Genomic DNA, 18,389 nt, shown 5'->3' with positions numbered 1-18,389 from the left:
TTATTCTTTTTTATAGCTGGGGAGTGCTCCATTGTGTATATGTACCACATTTTCTTTATCCATTCACCCATTGATGAGCACTTTGGTTGATTCCATATCTTTGCTATTGTCACTAGTGCTGCAATAAACATACGTGTGCAGGCTCTTTCTAATATCCTGATTTCTTTGTATTTTATGGAGGGAATAGAGTTTCCTTAAGCGAGTGTGGCTGGTTTTTATTTTCTAGTGTACTTTGCAACTAATATTTCTGTATACCCTCTTTTAGGTGATTTGGAGATTTTAACTTAGATCTCCAGCAAGTGCTACAAGGAAGAAAAGATCCTGAAGAATCAATCAAGTTTTCCGTGAAGTCAAGTCCAAGTAACACCACTGCCTTAACCACAAGCAGGAGAAATGAAGCACATTATCAACTCGTATGAAAACATCAGTGACACAGCAAGAAATAATTCCGACTGTCCTCGTGTGGTTTTGCCAGAAGAGATATTTTTCACAATTTCCATTGTTGGAGTTTTGGAGAATCTGATCGTCCTGCTGGCTGTGTTCAAGAATAAGAATCTCCAGGCACCCATGTACTTTTTCATCTGTAGCTTGGCCATATCTGATATGCTGGGCAGCCTATATAAGATCTTGGAAAATATCCTGATCATATTGAGAAACATGGGCTATCTCAAGCCGCGTGGCAGTTTTGAAACCACAGCTGATGACATCATCGACTCCCTGTTTGTCCTCTCCCTGCTTGGGTCCATCTTCAGCCTGTCTGTGATTGCCGCCGACCGCTACATCACCATCTTCCACGCACTGCGGTACCACAGCATCGTGACCATGCACCGCACTGTGGTGGTGCTTGCGGTCATCTGGACGTTCTGCACGGCGAGTGGCATCGCCATGGTGATCTTCTCCCATCACGTGCCCACAGTGATCACCTTCACGTCACTGTTCCCGCTGATGCTGGTCTTCATCCTGTGCCTCTATGTGCACATGTTCCTGCTGGCTCGATCCCACACCAGGAAGATCTCCACCCTCCCCAGAACCAACATGAAAGGGGCCATCACACTGACCATCCTGCTTGGGGTCTTCATCTTCTGCTGGGCCCCCTTTGTCCTTCATGTCCTCTTAATGACATTCTGCCCAAGTAACCCCTACTGCGCCTGCTACATGTCTCTCTTCCAGGTGAACGGCATGTTGATCATGTGCAATGCTGTCATTGACCCCTTCATATATGCCTTCCGGAGCCCAGAGCTCAGGGACGCATTCAAAAAGATGGTCTTCTGCAGCAGTACTGCTAGAATGACTGATCTCTGATTTTAGAATCCATAGGAATAACATTGCCAAGTGACAGAATAATGTAACATTCCAACAAATGCCAGTGCTCCTGACTGGCCTTCCTTCCCTAATGGATGCAAGGATGATCCCACCAGCTAGTGCTTCTAATAGCTAGGTTCTATGTGAACAGTCTTACTGTAGGGGCAACTTTTTAACTTTGTAACTGGAGAGATAAAACAATGTAGTAAAAGAAGGATATGGCCGGGCGCGGTGGCTCAAGCCTGTAATCCCAGCACTTTGGGAGGCCGAGACGGGCGGATCACGAGGTCAGGAGATCGAGACCATCCTGGCTAGCACGGTGAAACCCCGTCTCTACTAAAAATACAAAAAACTAGCCGGGCGAGGTGGCGGGTGCCTGTAGTCCCAGCTACTCGGGAGGCTGAGGCAGGAGAATGGCGTGAACCCGGGAGGCGGAGCTTGCAGTGAGCCGAGATTGCGCCACTGCACTCCAGCCTGGGCGACAGAGCGAGACTCCGCCTCAAAAAAAAAAAAAAAAAAAAAAAAAAAGAAGGATAGAATACAAAGTATTAGGTTGGTGCAAAAGTAATTAAGGTTTCTGCCGTTACTTTCAATGACCAAAAATTGCAATTACTTTTGCACCAACCTAATAAAAACGGCAACAAAAACTCAAAGGCTTTGGGCTAAGGCAAAGGCTTGCTTTCCTGTGGACATCTAGCAAGCCAGTTCTGGGGTGGAGGCCATTGCAGCCAATTTCCAGAAGTTAAAGTACCTGGTCATGCAACTCCAGGCAGAAGCTGTAGGGTCTTTGTAAGTCAATAATACACTGGGAGGAATACATTGCTGCAGCTGGATTTGTCTGTCTCCCACAGCCATGTGGAATCTCCGCCCTCCTCCTTCTCCCTGTTAGCCTGATGTATTGAAGCCACCTCAGTTTCTGAAAGTAGGCTGAGTATAAACTATAAATGTCAAATAACCAGCTTCGAGTTTCCAATAACAAATGAACCTTCTCTGTTAGTCTTCTTTGTCACTCAGTATCCCACTGGCCTTAAAACCCTTTCCTGTTACATTTCCTCATGCTTTATGAGCATACATTTCAAAGGAAGAAATGAAAATTTAATCCATTTAGTTCCTATGTGGGAATACATAAAGGCCAGATGAAAATTGCCACTATTTGAAGAAGCTATAACCAAACTACGTGTGTTTGTTCAAATGTAGAAGTACAAGAAAAGAGCCCCAATGTGTATTTTAAGAAACAGAGAGAGAGAGAGAGAGAGAGACAGAGAGAGAGAGAGAGAGAGTGTGTATTTTCCCCATGCTTTTGGACTATGGGGAAAACCAAAACAAGACTTCAAGCGACAGTGCTGTTATTAGAGCCCCAAGCCAAAGACCTGAGGGCAGCAAAACCACCTCCTTCTGCAGACGAGTGTGAAAGCAGACCCGGTCACTGAGAAGTGTCAGCCTCCCACCAGCCAAGACGCCAGCTATGGTAGAGTGGCAACCCCAGTAGGAATGAAAGAAACATAATTTGCGAGTTCATTCATTTTTAATAGCTAAAAATCAGCTTAAAGGAGAAGCCCATTCGGATTGTAAGTCCCCGCTAAGTTGGAGAGTGACCTGAAGGGGGTGAAAGAACCCAAAGCCATTCCCTCACCACAAACTCCTTGTTTCACCCCCTAATACCCTCTCCCAAACCCTAAAATCTGGCAAATGCTAATCTGTTCTCTGCCACGATAATTGTGTCATTTTGGGAACACTATATTAATGAATTATATGGTGTATAATCCTTTGGGATTTCCTGTTTTCACTCTGCACAGTGCTCTTCAGATTCATTCAAACTGTTGCATGAGTCAATGCTCTTTTCATTGCTGCCTTGTGTTCCAGCGTGTACATGTGTCACTTTTTTAAGTCGAGCTACTCATTGAAGGACACTTGTGTGGTTTCCAAATTTTTAGTAACAAATAAAGCTGCTATGAACATTCATGTCCTGGATTTTGTGTGAACATACTTTTTGCTATATATACTTAATTTTACAAGGAATTGGCAAACTGTTTCTGCCGTGGCTATACCATTTTACACTCCCACCAGCAAGGCAGAAGAGATTTGGTTGCTCTCCATCCTTGTCCTCAGTTGGCATTTTCAGTTTTTATGATTTTAATTATTCTAATAGATGTGTCTTGGTATCTCACTATAGCTCTAACTTGCATTTCACCAACGGCTAACATTGTTAACATCGTTCATGTCTCCATTTTCCACTCATCTCTTTAGTGAAATTGTTCAATCAACTGCCCATTTTCTAGTTGGCAAATATATTTTAAGGCAATTGAAGTCAAGAAAACATATATTGTATATTTGTCCTCAGTTTCACTATTTCCAGTCTTCATTTTCTTTTAGTACACACAGCTTTCCATCCTGCATCTTACTCCTTCCTGAATGTTTTTTTTTTTTAACCATTTCAGTTAGCATTTTAGGTGTCAATGGATTCTTGCAAGTTTTGTTTTCTGAAAATGTTTTTCTTTTACCTCCAGTTAAGGGTGGTGTTTTTCACCTGGCATGGAGTTCTTGGTTGACAGTGTTTTGGTTTTAGTAATTTAAAGTTGACACTCAATTGTCTTGTGGTGTATTTTCTGACCAAAAAAAGAAAAAGAAAAAGTCTTGTATAATCCATTTACTTGTTCGTAGCTATGTAATTTTTTTTCCTTTGGCTGCTTCAAATATATCTTTTTGTCTCTAGTTTTCTTTGATGTGTTACTTTGATGATGTATCTAGGTGTTTTCTTAGTTGTTGTTGTTTTTTGTTTTGTTTTGTTTTTTGTTTTTTGGTTTTTTTTTTTTTTTTTTTTTTTTTTTTTTTTTTTTTGGTGCCTGTCAGCAACTTTGGATAATTCTTGGCCACTCCTCAACATATTTCTTATGCCTCTTTTCCTTCTGGAACTCCTATTACACTTAAGTTGGACTTTTTCTTTCTGTTTCACAGTTGTTAGGTGCTCTGTTGTATTTTTTCTGCACATTTTTCTCTTAGGTTTTTATTTGGACAATTTCTATTTGATTTTATATTCAAATTCAGTGAATTTTTCTTCAATTGTTTCCAGTCTGCTGGTAAACTTGCTGAAGGGATTCTTCCCTTCTGATTGTAGGTATTTTATTTCTAACATTTCCGTTTGACTCAGGGTTTTCTCTGTGCTAAGTTTTCTCAAGTGTTCATTCATGTTGCCTCTATTTAACATGTTTGGACATGTTTGTCATGTTATTTTAAACTTCCAGTTCTATTGTTCTAACTTCTTGGTCATCTTTGTGTCTGGTTTTGTTGTTTTCTTTACCTCCTGACAATGGGTTGTTTGATCTGTTTACCTTGTGGTATATTTTATGAGTTTTGATTGAGCAACGGATAGCAGGTGTAGAACAGTGAAGACTGAGGTAAATAGCACCTATACCCAGAGGTGGGTGTGCATCTACTTCTGTGGGGACTTTACTGTGGAAAATTGATTCAGCCTATTGAGTAATTGGGCTAGATTTGAGTTTGTTCTTACTACTCTCACCTTCAGTGTGTGACACCGCACCGAAGGACTGAAGAACCACAGATGTCAGCATCCTGCAGCATTTCGTTCCTATTAGTTTGCTTTGAACTTTGGCCCCGGGGTGCTGGAGGTCTTTGCTCAGTCTTCCTGTTCAATGCCCAAGTTTCTGCCATCCTGCATGCCTATGCCATGGAAGGTATGTCTCTCCATTGTCTTACCTCCTTTACAGCAGAAAACCAGTACTCAGTGCCAGGCTTGAGGTGGGGGCTGCAAGGAGTGGTTCTCCTGGCCAAGGCTCAGCCTGTGAGTTTCAGCCTTAGAGGTGGGCTTTCTCTTTCCTCTCCTGCCTGTGGCAACAGAGTTTGGTTGCCACAGGCAGGAGAGGAAAGAGAAAGTGAGCGTGAGTCTCCTTCCCCTCCTTCAGGAACAGCTGGCCTCTGATTTGTACTCCTGCAGGATTCTGGTCTCAAGAGGATTTCCTGCCGCCCCCCCCGACTGAGGCGGGTGACTTTTGTTTCTATTCCCATGAGAATTAGTGGACTTTTGCCTGTGGCCTGAGGGTTGGGGAGTATCCTTCCGGTCTTTACCCCAGTGGCTTAAGAATTTTGCTTCTTATAAGAGAAGAGTCCAGGTAAGTGGGCTGTGCCTCTCACCTCACCCCAAAGGGGCTCGCTCCAGCCTTTCCTCTGCCACCAATGTTTCTCATGAGACCCTGGTAGAATCCAGGACAAAGCTTGGGAGTGAGTTATTCTAAATAGTTATACTGACCCACACTTCGCCTTTAAGATTTTGTTGAACTTCTACCTGGCTGCTTCTTTGTAGTTTTTATTAACAGTGTTATACAAAAACTGCAAATATTTAATGCATATAATTTGATGAGTTTGGACATATGCATACATCCATGAAATCATCACCACGCTCAAGGTAATAAACATATTTATCACCTCCAAATGTTTCTTTGTGCCCATTTGTGGGGTTTGTTGTTGTTGTTGTTGTTGTTGTTGTTGTTGTTGTTGTTGTTGAGACCGGGTCTCACTCTGTCACCCAAGCTGGAGTGCAGTGGCACAATCTTGGCTCACAGCAGCCTCGACCTCCCACCTCAGTCTCCTTAGTAGCTGGGACCACAAACACACTCCACCATACCTGGCTAATTTTTGTGTTCTTTTGCAGAGACAGGGTTTCACCATGTTTCCCAGACTGGTCGCTAATGGGCTCAAGGGATCTGCCCATCTCGGCCTACCAAACTGCTGGGATTACAGGCGTGAGCCATCGCGCTGGGCCTGTGGTTTTGGTTGTTGTTTGTTTAACCTGTTTGCTTCTTACTACTTCTATGGAAACCACCTGTTCCTTTCCTGTGCTCTGCCAAAAGAAAGAGACTTCTTACCAGTCTGTGTGAGTCAGTTCACTTGCTTCACTTGTGACTTCATTCTTCGGATAGACTTAAACAAAATGTATAATTGTATGTTATCCTTTTTTTCTCTCTTGATGTTAGAGTGACATGCTCTTGTGATTTTCTAAAGTTAAAACTGAGCTCTTCAGTTTTTAATTGGATGGTTTGCCTTTCATTTTTGGTTTGTAGGTATTTTAAAAATAATTTCGATCTTTAGATTTAGAGGGTACATGCACAGGTTTGTTGCATAGGTAAATTGTGTGATGCCGAGGTTTGGAGTATGAACAATCCCATCACCCAGGTGCTGAGCCTCGTACGCAGTGGTTAGTTTTTCAGCCCACACCCTCTCTCTCTCCCCTCCCGCCTCTAGTAACCCCAGTGTTTATTGTTACCATCTTTGTGTCCATGTTTAGCTCCCACTTCTCAGTAAGAACGTGCAGTATTTGGTTTTCTGTTCCTGTGTTTCACTGAGGATAACGGCCTCCAGCTGCATCCATGTTATTGCAAAGGACATGATTTTGTTCTTTTCGCGGCTGCATGGTATTCCATGATGTATATTGCCCGTCTTCTTTATCTACCACTGATGGGCATCCAGGTTGATTCCATGTCTTTACTATTATGAAGACTCCTGCAGCGAACCTTCGAGCACATATGTCTTTTTGACAGAATGATTTGTTTTGCAAAATACGATTTTAAGAAAAAAGTTAAACTCATTTATATCATGCTAGTGTGAAGGATGTTGAGAACTGAAATTTTCCACTGACCTGAGCAAGACCTTAGCCTTTACTTCTCCCGGCCCCTCTTGCTAAATCCAAATTGACCAACCAGTGGCCGCTCATCCACTGCCCTTGTCTTGCTGTTCCCACCTATGGTCTCTGGACTAAAACAACCTCAGTTTACCCAAACTTTATAAGAACATAAACAGTAAACAATTCTCAGAACAAAACTGAACTCAGACTACCTTCAATCTAGCCCATAAAATCTTCAGGCTCCTTGGTCCTGGCAGCTGTTGTCAGGTTGTAGTGTTTTAACAAAGGCTTAAGCCAATGGCTTTCAGCGTCTTCTTTGTTGTGTTTTCTCCTTCCACATGACAAGGAACACTGGATGCTGCTCCAGCCTGGGCATGGGAGCAGCAGCACCGGGTTTCCTAGAAGTGTCGTCCTGCTGTGCCCCAGAAGGGAAGGGGAGCAAACACAGGATTGCTCAGCCTTTTGTGAGTCACTGATCCAATTTCAGAATCTGAAGATACCTATCTACCCTTCACCAAAATATGCGCATGCACACACTTTGCATGCACTTCTTGACTATGAACCTCCTCCATGATTTCCCGTTGATAATCACCCTGATTTGGAGATGTAATTAATACACAGGAAAATAAAGATACAATAGACCTGAGGAGAAGGTGCTTTGTTTTGTTTTGTTTTGTTTTGTTTCAGACGGAGTCTTGCTCTGTCGCCCTGGCCGGAGTGCAGTAGTACAATCTTGGCTCACTGCAACCTCTGCCTCTCAGGTTCAAGCAATTTTCCTGCCTCAGCCTCCAGAGTAGCTGGCATTACAGGTGCACGGCACCATGTCCAGCTAATTTTTATATTTTTAGTAGGGATGGAATTTCACTGTGCTGGCCTGGTTGATCTTGAACTCCTGACTTCAAGTGATGTGCCCACCTTGGCCTCCCAAAGTGCTGGGATTACAGGCCTGAGCCACCGTGCCCAGCCAGGAGAAGGTTTTTGAAGACTCACGAGTGTATCACATTAAGAGGCTAACAGTGATTACTTTTTGAGAATTAGCTCTTGACTGGCCTTCAGTCTGAGTAGTTACTGAAACTACTGCACAGTCCCAAGATTTCTGAAATTGGTGAAGTATCCTTACAAATGTTCCTGTTTCTTCTTCTTTGGATTTTGGTATTTCATGTCGCTTTGCAAATGTGTAATCTATGTTACCTAAGAGGCATCACCCACTCAGCCCTTCCTCCGTTATCGTTTGGAATGGGTTTGATGGGCAAATTAGTGGGCAGATTGCCTGGCAAGGCCCTGGGAAAGGCTGTGAGATGGCATGAGTCCTTTTATTGGGGAGATTGATGGTTTGGGAAAGGTAATCAGCAAGCAGGAAGTGTAGAAAAGACAGAAATGGCAAGAAAGACTAGACAAAGACCCCAGCCACAGAGGGTGTGGAGAGAGCCGAAGGGAAAGCGGCAGATTGCCCCTGTCTTTCACGGCCCTGCACAGTCCCTACCTGACTTTCAGGAAATGAAATGCAACCCACTGAGGTGTACTTAGTTCTTGGGGTGATGAATAATTTTGACGGCAACCTGAATGTTTGGGTATTGGTTTACGTGACTTTGATCTTATTTAAACCTGGTTTACCTTGTGTTCTCTAATACTTCACTTTGGGAGAAGTGGGGAGACGCTGCCTCAGCACTGTTGGGTAACAGAAGAAGTCCTTGGTCCCCACCTGCCTTTAGTGAACCTTGCACTGGGAAGGGTCTTTTCATTACTTCTTAGTGCAGGTGAGAATTTTGGTTCCTCCCTTGGCCTCTGCCAATGGTGCCCTGACCAGTATGGGTGGGGGTGTCTTGTTGCTCCTCACTTGGTCCCCACTGTCCTCGCCATGTAAGGGGGGGTGTCTTGTTACCCCTGCACTGTGGTGAACATCCTGACTGGAGTCTAGGCATCCTCTGACATCACTCAAGGGGAAAGAGGAGGGAACCTTGCTGGTGCTGGGTGGGAGTGGTGGTCCAGCCTGCCTTTGTTGTCTCCACTGACACAACTGAGGGAGGAGGGAGGTTCTTTATCACCAGGTGGGGTAGAAATTTCTGGCTCCCTAGTGAGTCTTTGCTGGTGGTGGTGTGGGTGGAACCATGTTTTTTGTTGTTATTGTGTTTTTGCTGAAATAAACTGGCTAACATCTAAGATTTTCCTACTGGCTAGGCTGTCCCCTTTCCTGGTCCTTCGGTTAGGAAGAACAGGCTTTTGGATGGGAGGATGGCTCTGTGATCATTGGAAATTTCTAGTTCAACTCTGGGAATTTTAAGGCAGGGAGCTCCTCTCTGTGGCCTTCCTTGGGTCCTGAGGTCTCCAGTTGGCTTTCCTTCTTTCCATCTTGAGGAGTCTTCACATGCTTGAGTCATATGTAATATCTAGGGGTTGTGGCTGTATTTAGCAGGAGGAATCAGAACAAGAACACGGCACGGTGGTTCACACCTGCAATCCCAGCACTTTGGGAGGCCGAGGTGGGCAGATCACCTGAGGTCAGGAGTGCAAGACCAGTCTGGCCAGCATGGTGAAACCTCGTCTCTACTAAAAAAAATACAAAAATCAGCCAGACGTGGTGGCGTGGGCCTGTAATCCCAGCTACCCAGGAGGCTGAGGCAGAAGAATCACTGGAATCCGGGAAATGGAGGCTGTAGTGAGCCAAGATGGCGCCACTGCACTCCAGCCTGGGCGACAGAGCAAGACGCTGTCTCAAAAAAAAAAAAAAAAGAACACTATTCTGTCTTCCCAGGATGGAAAGTATATGACCTGTTAATTTACATGACATCTCACTTTGTATCTTGTCATACCCTTCTTCTTAGACCTTATTTTTTTCTAATAGCAGTTCAACTACTCCATCTTTCTTTCTTTTTTTTTTTTTTTTAATTAATTTATTTTTTTTGAGACGGAGCCTGGCTCTGTGGCCCAGGCTGGAGTGCGGTGGCCGGATCTCAGCTCACTGCAAGCTCCGCCTCCCGGGTTCACGCCATTCTCCTGCCTCAGCCTCCGGAGTAGCTGGGACTACAGGTGCCCGCCACCTCGCCCGGCTAGTTTTTTGTATTCTTTAGTAGAGACGGGGTTTCACCGTGTTAGCCAGGACGGTCTCGATCTCCTGACCTCGTGATCCGCCCGTCTCGGCCTCCCAAAGTGCTGGGATTACAGGCTTGAGCCACCGCGCCCGGTCACTACTCCATCTTTCTTATGCTTGCTGTTTACATGCTACATATTTTTCCATTCATTTTCTTTTTTCTTTTTCTTTTTTTTTTTTTGAGATTGAGTTTTGCTTTTGTCACCCAGGCTAGAGTGCAATGGTGCGATCTCAGCTCACTGCAACCTCTACCTCCCGGGTTCAAGTGATTCTCCTACTTCAGCCTCCCAAGTAGCTGGGATTACAGGCGCCTGCCACCATGCCCAGCTAATTTTTGTAGTTTTAGTAGAGACGGGGTTTCAACATGTTGGCAAGAATGGTCTCAATCTCTTGAGCTCCTGATCTACCTGCCTCGGCCTCCCAAAGTGCTGGGATTACAGGTGTGAGCCACCACACCTCACCCATTCATTTTGTTTTTACCTCCATGTGTCTTTAAATTGAGACTCTCTCCTCAACTACGCACAGTTGTGTTTTACTTTTTTATCCACTCTGATCACGTCTGCCTTTTAATTGGTGTGGTTAGACAATTAATATTTAATATAATTATTGATATGCTTATATTCAATATTACCATTTTATTATTTTTCTATTTTATAATTCCTCTTCTTTCTTCCATAGTTTACCCTTTTACACCTTTTTGTGAATTATTATTCTTTTAAGATGTCTTTTCTTAATTTTCAATTTTTAACTCTCTTTGCATTATTTTTTCAGTGTTTGACTTAGGAGTTAAATATACATCCTCAGACTCTCATAATCTACTTAGAATTAATGTAGCATCATTTTACTTAAAACACAGCAGTCTTGCAACTGCAGGGGTCCATCTACCACCCCACTCCTTCATGCTAAGGTTATCCTGTGTATTATATCCAAAAATATTATTAGTCTCACAAGAAATCTTATATGGATTTTTCTCTAAACAATTGTGTATTTTATTTTATTTATTTATTTTTGAGATGGAGTCTCACTCTGTTGCCCAGGCTGGAGTACAGTGGCGCGATCTCGGCTCACTGCAAGCTCCGCCTCCCGGGTTCACACCATTCTCCTGCCTCAGCCTCCCGAGTAGCTGGGACTACAGGCTCCCGCCACCATGCCTGGCTAATTTTTTGTAATTTTAGTAGAGATGGGGTTTCACCGTGTTAGCCAGGATGGTCTCGATATCCTGACCTTGTGATCTGCCTGCCTCGGCCTCCCAAAGTGCTGGGATTACAGGCATGAGCCACCACACCCGGCCAGAACAGGCTATTCTATTAGCAGACAGGGTACAGCTAGACATCCTTCACGTAACCTCTGCCACCGGGTGGGCTCCACACACCCTCAGAGAGCTGCACAACCAGGTGTTTTCATCCAACAGAGCTGCACGGACCCATGCAAGTACTAAATCAATCAAACCCACTCCTTCGTGGTCAATCCAGGTTCACCCAGCAGCTAAGGGAAATGAGCCTTCCCCACGGGACAGAGCACGACAAACAGGACAATTGACTTTGGAGGAAATAAATGATTCAAGTCAGATGACAAAGTTTTAAAAAATCTAATGACAGTCTTCAGAAAAAATAGACAAGATATGGGTCTATGAATTCAGAAACAGCTTGCTATTAAAAGAAGGCAAGGAAAGGATAAATAGAAAGTCACAGAAATTAAAAATATAGTTACCAAATTAAAATTCAATAGAAGAGGTGGGGGAAAGACAAAGTTGAAGCAGTCTTTCAGAACGCATAACAAAAAGACAAGAGGAAGAAGGTAGTACGAGAAAGATTCAGAGACGTGGAAGATGGAAGCCAATGGACCCACGTTTAACTAATAGGAGTCATGAAAAGAGACAAAGAGAAATGGAGAAAGAAAAAAACATTAATCAAAGAAATAAGAGGAGATGATTTCCCAGAATGAAGAAGAACATCTGTGATGAAAGGTTTCAGTTCCTGACCGCCCTCCTGTTCTATCCTGTAATTCAGCTAGTATGGCTGGAGCTCCAGCAGCCTTTCTGGGCCATGAATTGACCTTAGCAATGATAGAAGCCAGACATGGTGGTACACACCTATAGTCCCAGCTACTCAGGAGGCTGAGGCAAGAAGATCACGTGAGTTCGAGACTAGCCTGGGCAACAGGCAAGACCCCATCTCTTTTTTAAAAAAAGATAGAAGTCTGGATTCTTTATTGTGCCTTTGAGCTCCACTCTAGTCTTGAAATCCTTACCTCCCAACTTCTTCTCTGAAAAGAGAAACTTTCATCTTGGCCAGGTGACTGGATTTCCGCAGATTTTCTGTTCCATGTAACAAACCGGCTTCTAACTCTGTGCTGTCCAATATGGTAGTCATTACCCACATGTAGTTATTTAAATATAAATTAACTAAAATTAAATTAAATTAAAACTCAGGTCCTCAGTCACATTGGCCACATTTTAAAAGCTCAATTGCCACATGTAGCTAGTGGCTACTATAGTGGGCAAAGTACAGACAAAACATTTCCATCATCATGGAAAGTTCTGTTGGACAGCACTGCCCTAACACAAATCCCTTCTCACAAAAATGCTTGTGTTCTGGCAAAGGACATAAAAACAATCTATTCTCTGGAGTACCCAGCAGAATGTGTGCCATTATGAGGTATAATTATGGAAGTCAAAAGGGCCTCCTAGAAGAAAGGCATCTGGGACGAACTTTAAGGCTCACGTGGGTATACACGATATGCCCTGAAGACTGTGCAGCTTCAACACAATCTAGAAGCAGAAAAGCACAAGACATGCTCAGAATCATCTAATTTTATTGATGTGTAGGATCTGGAAATCTGTCATGTCTTAAAATAATTATGTCCTCTAAACTCACTGGTGGCAGAGATTCTCTAATGGCCACTGCTTCTAGCCCCACCCTGAGCACTGCTGGGTGATATCCCCAAAATGCTTTTGCTTACTAAGACACAGACTTTTGCACGGTATGTAAGGGCAAGTGTGCAATTTTATTTTATTTGTAGGTGTTATATCATTTTGATCTGAGACATGGCCATCCTACAGGCAATAAATATCGTCAAGGAGACTTCACCACAAGTTACCAACGAATGTACCTTCTCATTTTGCAGTAGCTGCTAATAAATTGGCAGAAGACCAAAACCATTCTGGATATTACACATCAGATTGACCAATTCAAACAGGTGGTCTGCTCCTTCCATTTTATTAACCATTTCCTTGAACACATATTTTTACACCAAACAAATTTCCTACAGAAGCAGATATTTAACACACCCTATCACACAATATTCCACAGTTATATGTATTGTTTTTGGAGGAGACACTTTGTGTTGGGTGCTGGGGGTGGCTCATTTACGTACAGATATTTACCAAGTCACTACATACATGTATTCCTTCCAAATGAAGACACATCTAAATACTTGGGTTATTTCTGCACTATTTATAAAGATTAAAAGGCATTTGAGCATCTCCCTAAAGACCTTTATATGAAAGGTCAGATCTTGTAGCAACTCACGAAGCACCAGAGCAGAAAATTAGCCTAAAGAGAATTGGGTTCCCAGCTGGGGCCAGTGTCAACAGCAGGGTTGAAGTTTCTGCCCGCAGGATTGCAACTCACTTAGTACTCAGGTCTAGCAGGCAGAAGAGTCGATGCACATTTGTTTTTCAACAATAACAAGCATTCGTGGTGCACCTTCTCCATGCCTGAAGCTGCTGTAGGACATGGGGCCACCAAGTTGGGTGGGGCAGAAGAGAGTCCAGCCTTCACAGAAGCCTGGCTCCTGAAATATGTCCCACAGAAACAATGCACTGTGGTTCCCCATGGTGGTTACACAGGACCACCTACTGCCCATTCATGGATACACACGTGAATTTTCAGCAACAAGGAAGAGGAAACATTTGAAAACACAGCTGCCTCTTCAAAACTCAGTTGCCAACAGCCTGCTAATTTGCCAGTTTTCAAATGATTTGGATGTCTTATGCATACTCCTGTTCATGCCAGCACCGTTTCTTTCCTGTACTCTGCAGGGGCAGGGGTCAAGTGCATACGTTATTGATATGGCTACACCCAGGAAGCCCCTCTGTCCTGGCAGACCTCAACAGGAGGGGTCCCTCTTCTGCACCAGTGGCTCACTGTTGTGTGACCCAGTGGTCCTCTGCTTTATTTACATTTTTTTCATTGGGTGCAGTCTAGATGTGAATGTCCAAAACAAAGCAGAAACCAGGAATCATACCAAAAGTTATTACAAGAGTGGACTGTGAGAGCTGCAAGGACTCCAACCCTTCGCTTCAGAGAAGGACCACACAGACCTCCTGGTGTCCAGGCCACTGCTCTGACCACTGGCCCCTGTGCCCTTTCTTAGTATTTACCCCATCTAGTCATTTCTTTTTCTTTTCTTTTCTTTCTTTCTGTTTTTTTTTTTTTTTGAGTCTTGAACAGTCGCCCAGGCTGGAGTGCAATGGTGCAATCTCAGCTCACTGCAACCTCCGGCTCACGCCTCTAATCCCAGCATTTCTTTAAAATAAAAAGCAAACCCTATAGTGCTTTACAAATTTACAAGAAGCTCTCACAATTTTGCAGTTCTCATGGCTATCGTGTACAGCCAGCACAGATGTGGAACCTGAAATGAGATGATTCAGGCCACACAGCAGTGAATGGCAGAGTTAGGACCTGAACTCAGGCTTCTCCACTCCAGTCTAGGCTGGGAGAAAATGGGGCTCCCCAGGCAATAGGTTGGGCCCTAACTTTTGTTGGCTGCTGAAATGAGATTGACGTGCTGCCAAGTATACAGGCCAGAGTTCAGACTCCGACACAGATCTGGTGTGAGCCACTCAAAGCAAGCCTGGCTGTGGACGTGTGCTACATGCAGCACTGGGCACCTTGAACCCCTTGAGCCCCTGGAATGCCCCAAACATCCATTTGGAAACCCCAGATTGAGCCCAAATGAGATGGTAAGAAAGAGTCACAGAGTCTTCCACAGCACATGAGGCAAGGTGTGTAGCATAAGGTTTTATGTCTGGGTAAGTGCAACACCGTGATTGACAGAAGTACAATTATTCGGACAATTATGAACACAAGCCATGAATCAAAAGTTCAGGCAAGGCGGGCAAAGAAGACATTTCAGAACAAATGGACAGACTCCTTCTGATGGAAAGAATCTGGCCGCTCTGATCTTCCCTGAAAAGCACGCGTAGCTCAGAGTGCAGCCAGCAGAGTGTGGACCTGCTTCTGGGGAGAAGCAGCAATTCCACCTGACCTGGATATCAGAACTTTTCTTCCCGTCACAGTCTGTGTTTCATCATGCCTGGCTTGCACTCAGAGTGCTCTGCGTCCCCTGAGCACATGCCTGCTAGGTGGAGGGTGGTTGGGGCCCCCAGAAATGGGTGGGAGCAGTAGAAACCATAGGACACAAAGGACAGTAAGAAATTGTCATGACTGTTCCCAGAGTGGATAAACAACCCTTGCATGTTGGACGCAATCACCAGGAACTGAACAGACAGAGCCTCTTAGGCCCATGCCTGAGCTGGTAAAGAGAGAAAGGGGATGCTAGGCACTCCCGCCTACCCCTTGGCTGTCGCTTTGTCATAGGTGAGCAAACAAAGGAGAACAGAGCCAGAGAGAGGAGCACTTTGCACTTAATCCCTTCTGGGAAAGCTGCAGGCGACTCGGAAGCCACGGCAACAAATAATCTCCTTAAACGTCTTCCGCATCTCCCAGCTGCGGAAGGCATATATAAGAGGGTCCATCACGGAATTACACATGATGAGGATGAGGTACATACTGAAGTAAGACATGAAGCAAGAGCAGTAGAGGTTCTGAGGGCAAGAAAGCATTAAAATGAGATGGAGGAAGAACGGGGCCCAGCACACGATAAACACGCCCAGCAGCATGGTGAGGGTGACCGCGCCCTGCACGCTGGTCCTCTGCCGCGCAGAGCTGGCCCCGGGCAGAGCCGCCATCCGCTTGACGTGAGTCCGCGCCAGGAGGAACATGTGTATGTGCAGAGACACCAGGAGGAACAGCATCGTGAAGAACAAGGAGATGAGGCACAGGATGACGTAGGTGGATTCAGAGCACAGGATGAAGACGATGCCGCAGCCGGTGCAGAAAGCCCAGATGCCGGCGATGATGGCCCCTGAGCGCCTCGCTGTCATGATGTGGTGGTAGCGCAGGGCATAGAAGATGGTGACGTACCTATCCACCGCAATGGCCAGCAAGCTGCACATGGACGCCACCACGGAAATGCAGATCATGGAGTCAAACACATTGTCAATGTGGCGCACAAAGGCGTCTGCTATCACTAGGTGCTTGTTGTTGAGCAGGTAGATGGTGATGGTCTCCCAGGCGTTGGACACGCTCACCAGCATGTCGGCCACTGCCAGGCTGCACACGAAGAAGTACATGGGGGAGTGCAGGTTTTTGTTCTTCACTATGGCCCTTATAACCAAGATGTTCTCCAGGAGGCTGACGACACCCAGAGTGAGAAACACCTCCACGGCGATGCCCATGTCTTCACAGGGCGAAGACTTGTTTTTGACATTGGGTCCTGAAAGGTTGCCCTCTGTGGCATTCAGGTTGAGATCCAAGAAACGCAGGTGAAACGAGGAATTCATTGCTGGAGAAATACACCTCTTGTCTTGGCAGCAAATTTACTGCAAAACGTGTTTTAAATTCACAATCCAGAGAAGTTAGCAGCCTACCAAAGAAAGACAGCAGCTTGCCTAGAAACAACACAGCCTAAGAAAGGGGATGAATGAGTACAGTGCATCAGAGGACTGAGCTTGGCTTGCTCAATTCTTTTTTTTTTTTTTTTTTTTTTTAAGAGACAGGGCCTCCCTATGTTGCCCAGTCTGGTCTCAAATTCCTGGCCACAAGTGATCCTTCTGTCTCAGCCTCCCAAATTGCTGGTACTACAGGGGTGAGTCACGTGCCCAGCCGCTGGCTTGCACCTTCTGACCTGCATTCCTCAGACGTGGAAGAGTGTCCCTGGACATGTGGATTAGAATCTTTCCCAGCCTCTTCTGCTCTCCTAGCTTTCAGCTCCCAGCCTTTCACATGCATCTTACTAGAGAGACACTCACCTCCATGTGCCCAGGACAGTTTCACTTTTTATGGCTGCTCTCCTGGGCTCAAGTTCACTATCGAAAATGTCCCCAACTCATAACCTACAAAATCCCAGCCAGCCTCCCGAAGTTCACATTCCTAAGGCTACTGCACGACATTCTCCTCAAGGGAGCTCCGATTTAAGACTGTACAGACCCGTATTCCCTTAAGAGAGACAGACAGGTACATCCCCAACATTTGTCCTGACACTTCTCAGACCCACTGGGATTCAGCCTCCAGAGCTGTAAGTGAGGCTATAACCAGAGTGGTCTGTTACCCTGAGCAAAGTCACATGTTAAAAGCTACTGTCTTAAGTTTGGAAGTGTAGGCTGCACACACATGTTAAAATTGAGGAAAACAGTGCTGCTTTTCCTCAATACCTGTTTTTCCCTCTCTTCTGCATTATGTGGAATTCCATGAGGTCTAACTGATCGTTTATTAGGTCCGCGTGAGCACAGTATAAAAAAACAGCAATTTACATGTACCACACTCCTTTGTTGCAAAATGTCTCTCTCATGATTCATTTTCAAAAACCCCTTTGCCCTCCAAACTCAGATCACATCTGGAGAGAATTTCTGTCATCACTGTCATCATTAATATTGGTGATCATTCCGGGAGGGAGGGAGGGAGGGGTGAGGGGCAACAGATTACTTAATAGGTACTATGTGCACTATAGGGGTGCTGGCTACACTAAAAGCCCGGGCTCCACTACTAGGCGATATATCCATGTAACAAAACAGCACCTAAATCTATGAAAATAAAAAAGGAAAAAATTGGTAATCCTAAGTATTTATTGAACTGCCATCATTTGTTACATGTTTATGTCCAGTTGCAGCTCAGAGATATCGGTAAATGATGGAACTATACTAAGCATCATATCGAGCTGTGTTAAAAACTCAGGGGGCACGCTAGCTGCCGCCCCGCTCACTTCCACATGCAGCCGAAGCGCAACTTTGCATTGATTTTCAGGATCTCAAGGAGATAGAAAGTTGTGGCTATTTACCGGCGCTCCTCCTCGCGGCCTGCGGGCTCAGCCCGGGCCCCCGGCGTCCCCGGGATCTGACGGCCGCGCGGCGCTCAGGGCCAGCCCGGGACGGGCCTCTTCCCCAGCGAGGCGGTTGCGGCTCTGCCAGGCGTTAAACTTCCTGCCCGCCCGCGCCGGGCCCGCCTCCGCCCCGCCGGCTGGCGCTCCGGGCGGCCTCCGCTGCCACCTAGTGGCCCAGCGCGGCACCGCGGCCAGAGAACC

At 45.2% G+C, this 18,389-nt stretch overlaps 2 protein-coding genes across 2 annotated transcripts; one reads left to right on the top strand and one right to left on the bottom strand.

Annotated features, from left to right (window-relative positions):
• Positions 1 to 269: 269 nt before the first annotated feature.
• MC2R (melanocortin 2 receptor) lies at positions 270 to 1,541 on the top strand. The gene has a single exon (XM_030926128.1). The coding sequence runs from the start codon at positions 394 to 396 to the stop codon at positions 1,300 to 1,302; it is 909 nt and encodes a 302-aa protein (XP_030781988.1). The 5' UTR covers positions 270 to 393; the 3' UTR covers positions 1,303 to 1,541.
• Positions 1,542 to 15,082: 13,541 nt separating this feature from the next.
• On the bottom strand, positions 15,083 to 18,271 carry MC5R (melanocortin 5 receptor). The gene is made up of 2 exons (XM_010375480.2): positions 18,147 to 18,271; positions 15,083 to 16,692 (listed from the first exon to the last, which is right to left on the bottom strand). The coding sequence occupies exon 2, from the start codon at positions 16,651 to 16,653 to the stop codon at positions 15,676 to 15,678; it is 978 nt and encodes a 325-aa protein (XP_010373782.2). The 5' UTR covers positions 16,654 to 16,692; positions 18,147 to 18,271; the 3' UTR covers positions 15,083 to 15,675.
• Between the last annotated feature and the right edge of the window lie 118 nt (positions 18,272 to 18,389).

The sequence above is a fragment of the Rhinopithecus roxellana genome, chromosome 21 (genome assembly GCF_007565055.1).
Source record: "Rhinopithecus roxellana isolate Shanxi Qingling chromosome 21, ASM756505v1, whole genome shotgun sequence".
NCBI classification, from domain to species: domain Eukaryota; kingdom Metazoa; phylum Chordata; class Mammalia; order Primates; family Cercopithecidae; genus Rhinopithecus; species Rhinopithecus roxellana.
This window is presented reverse-complemented; position numbering and strand designations above follow the sequence as displayed.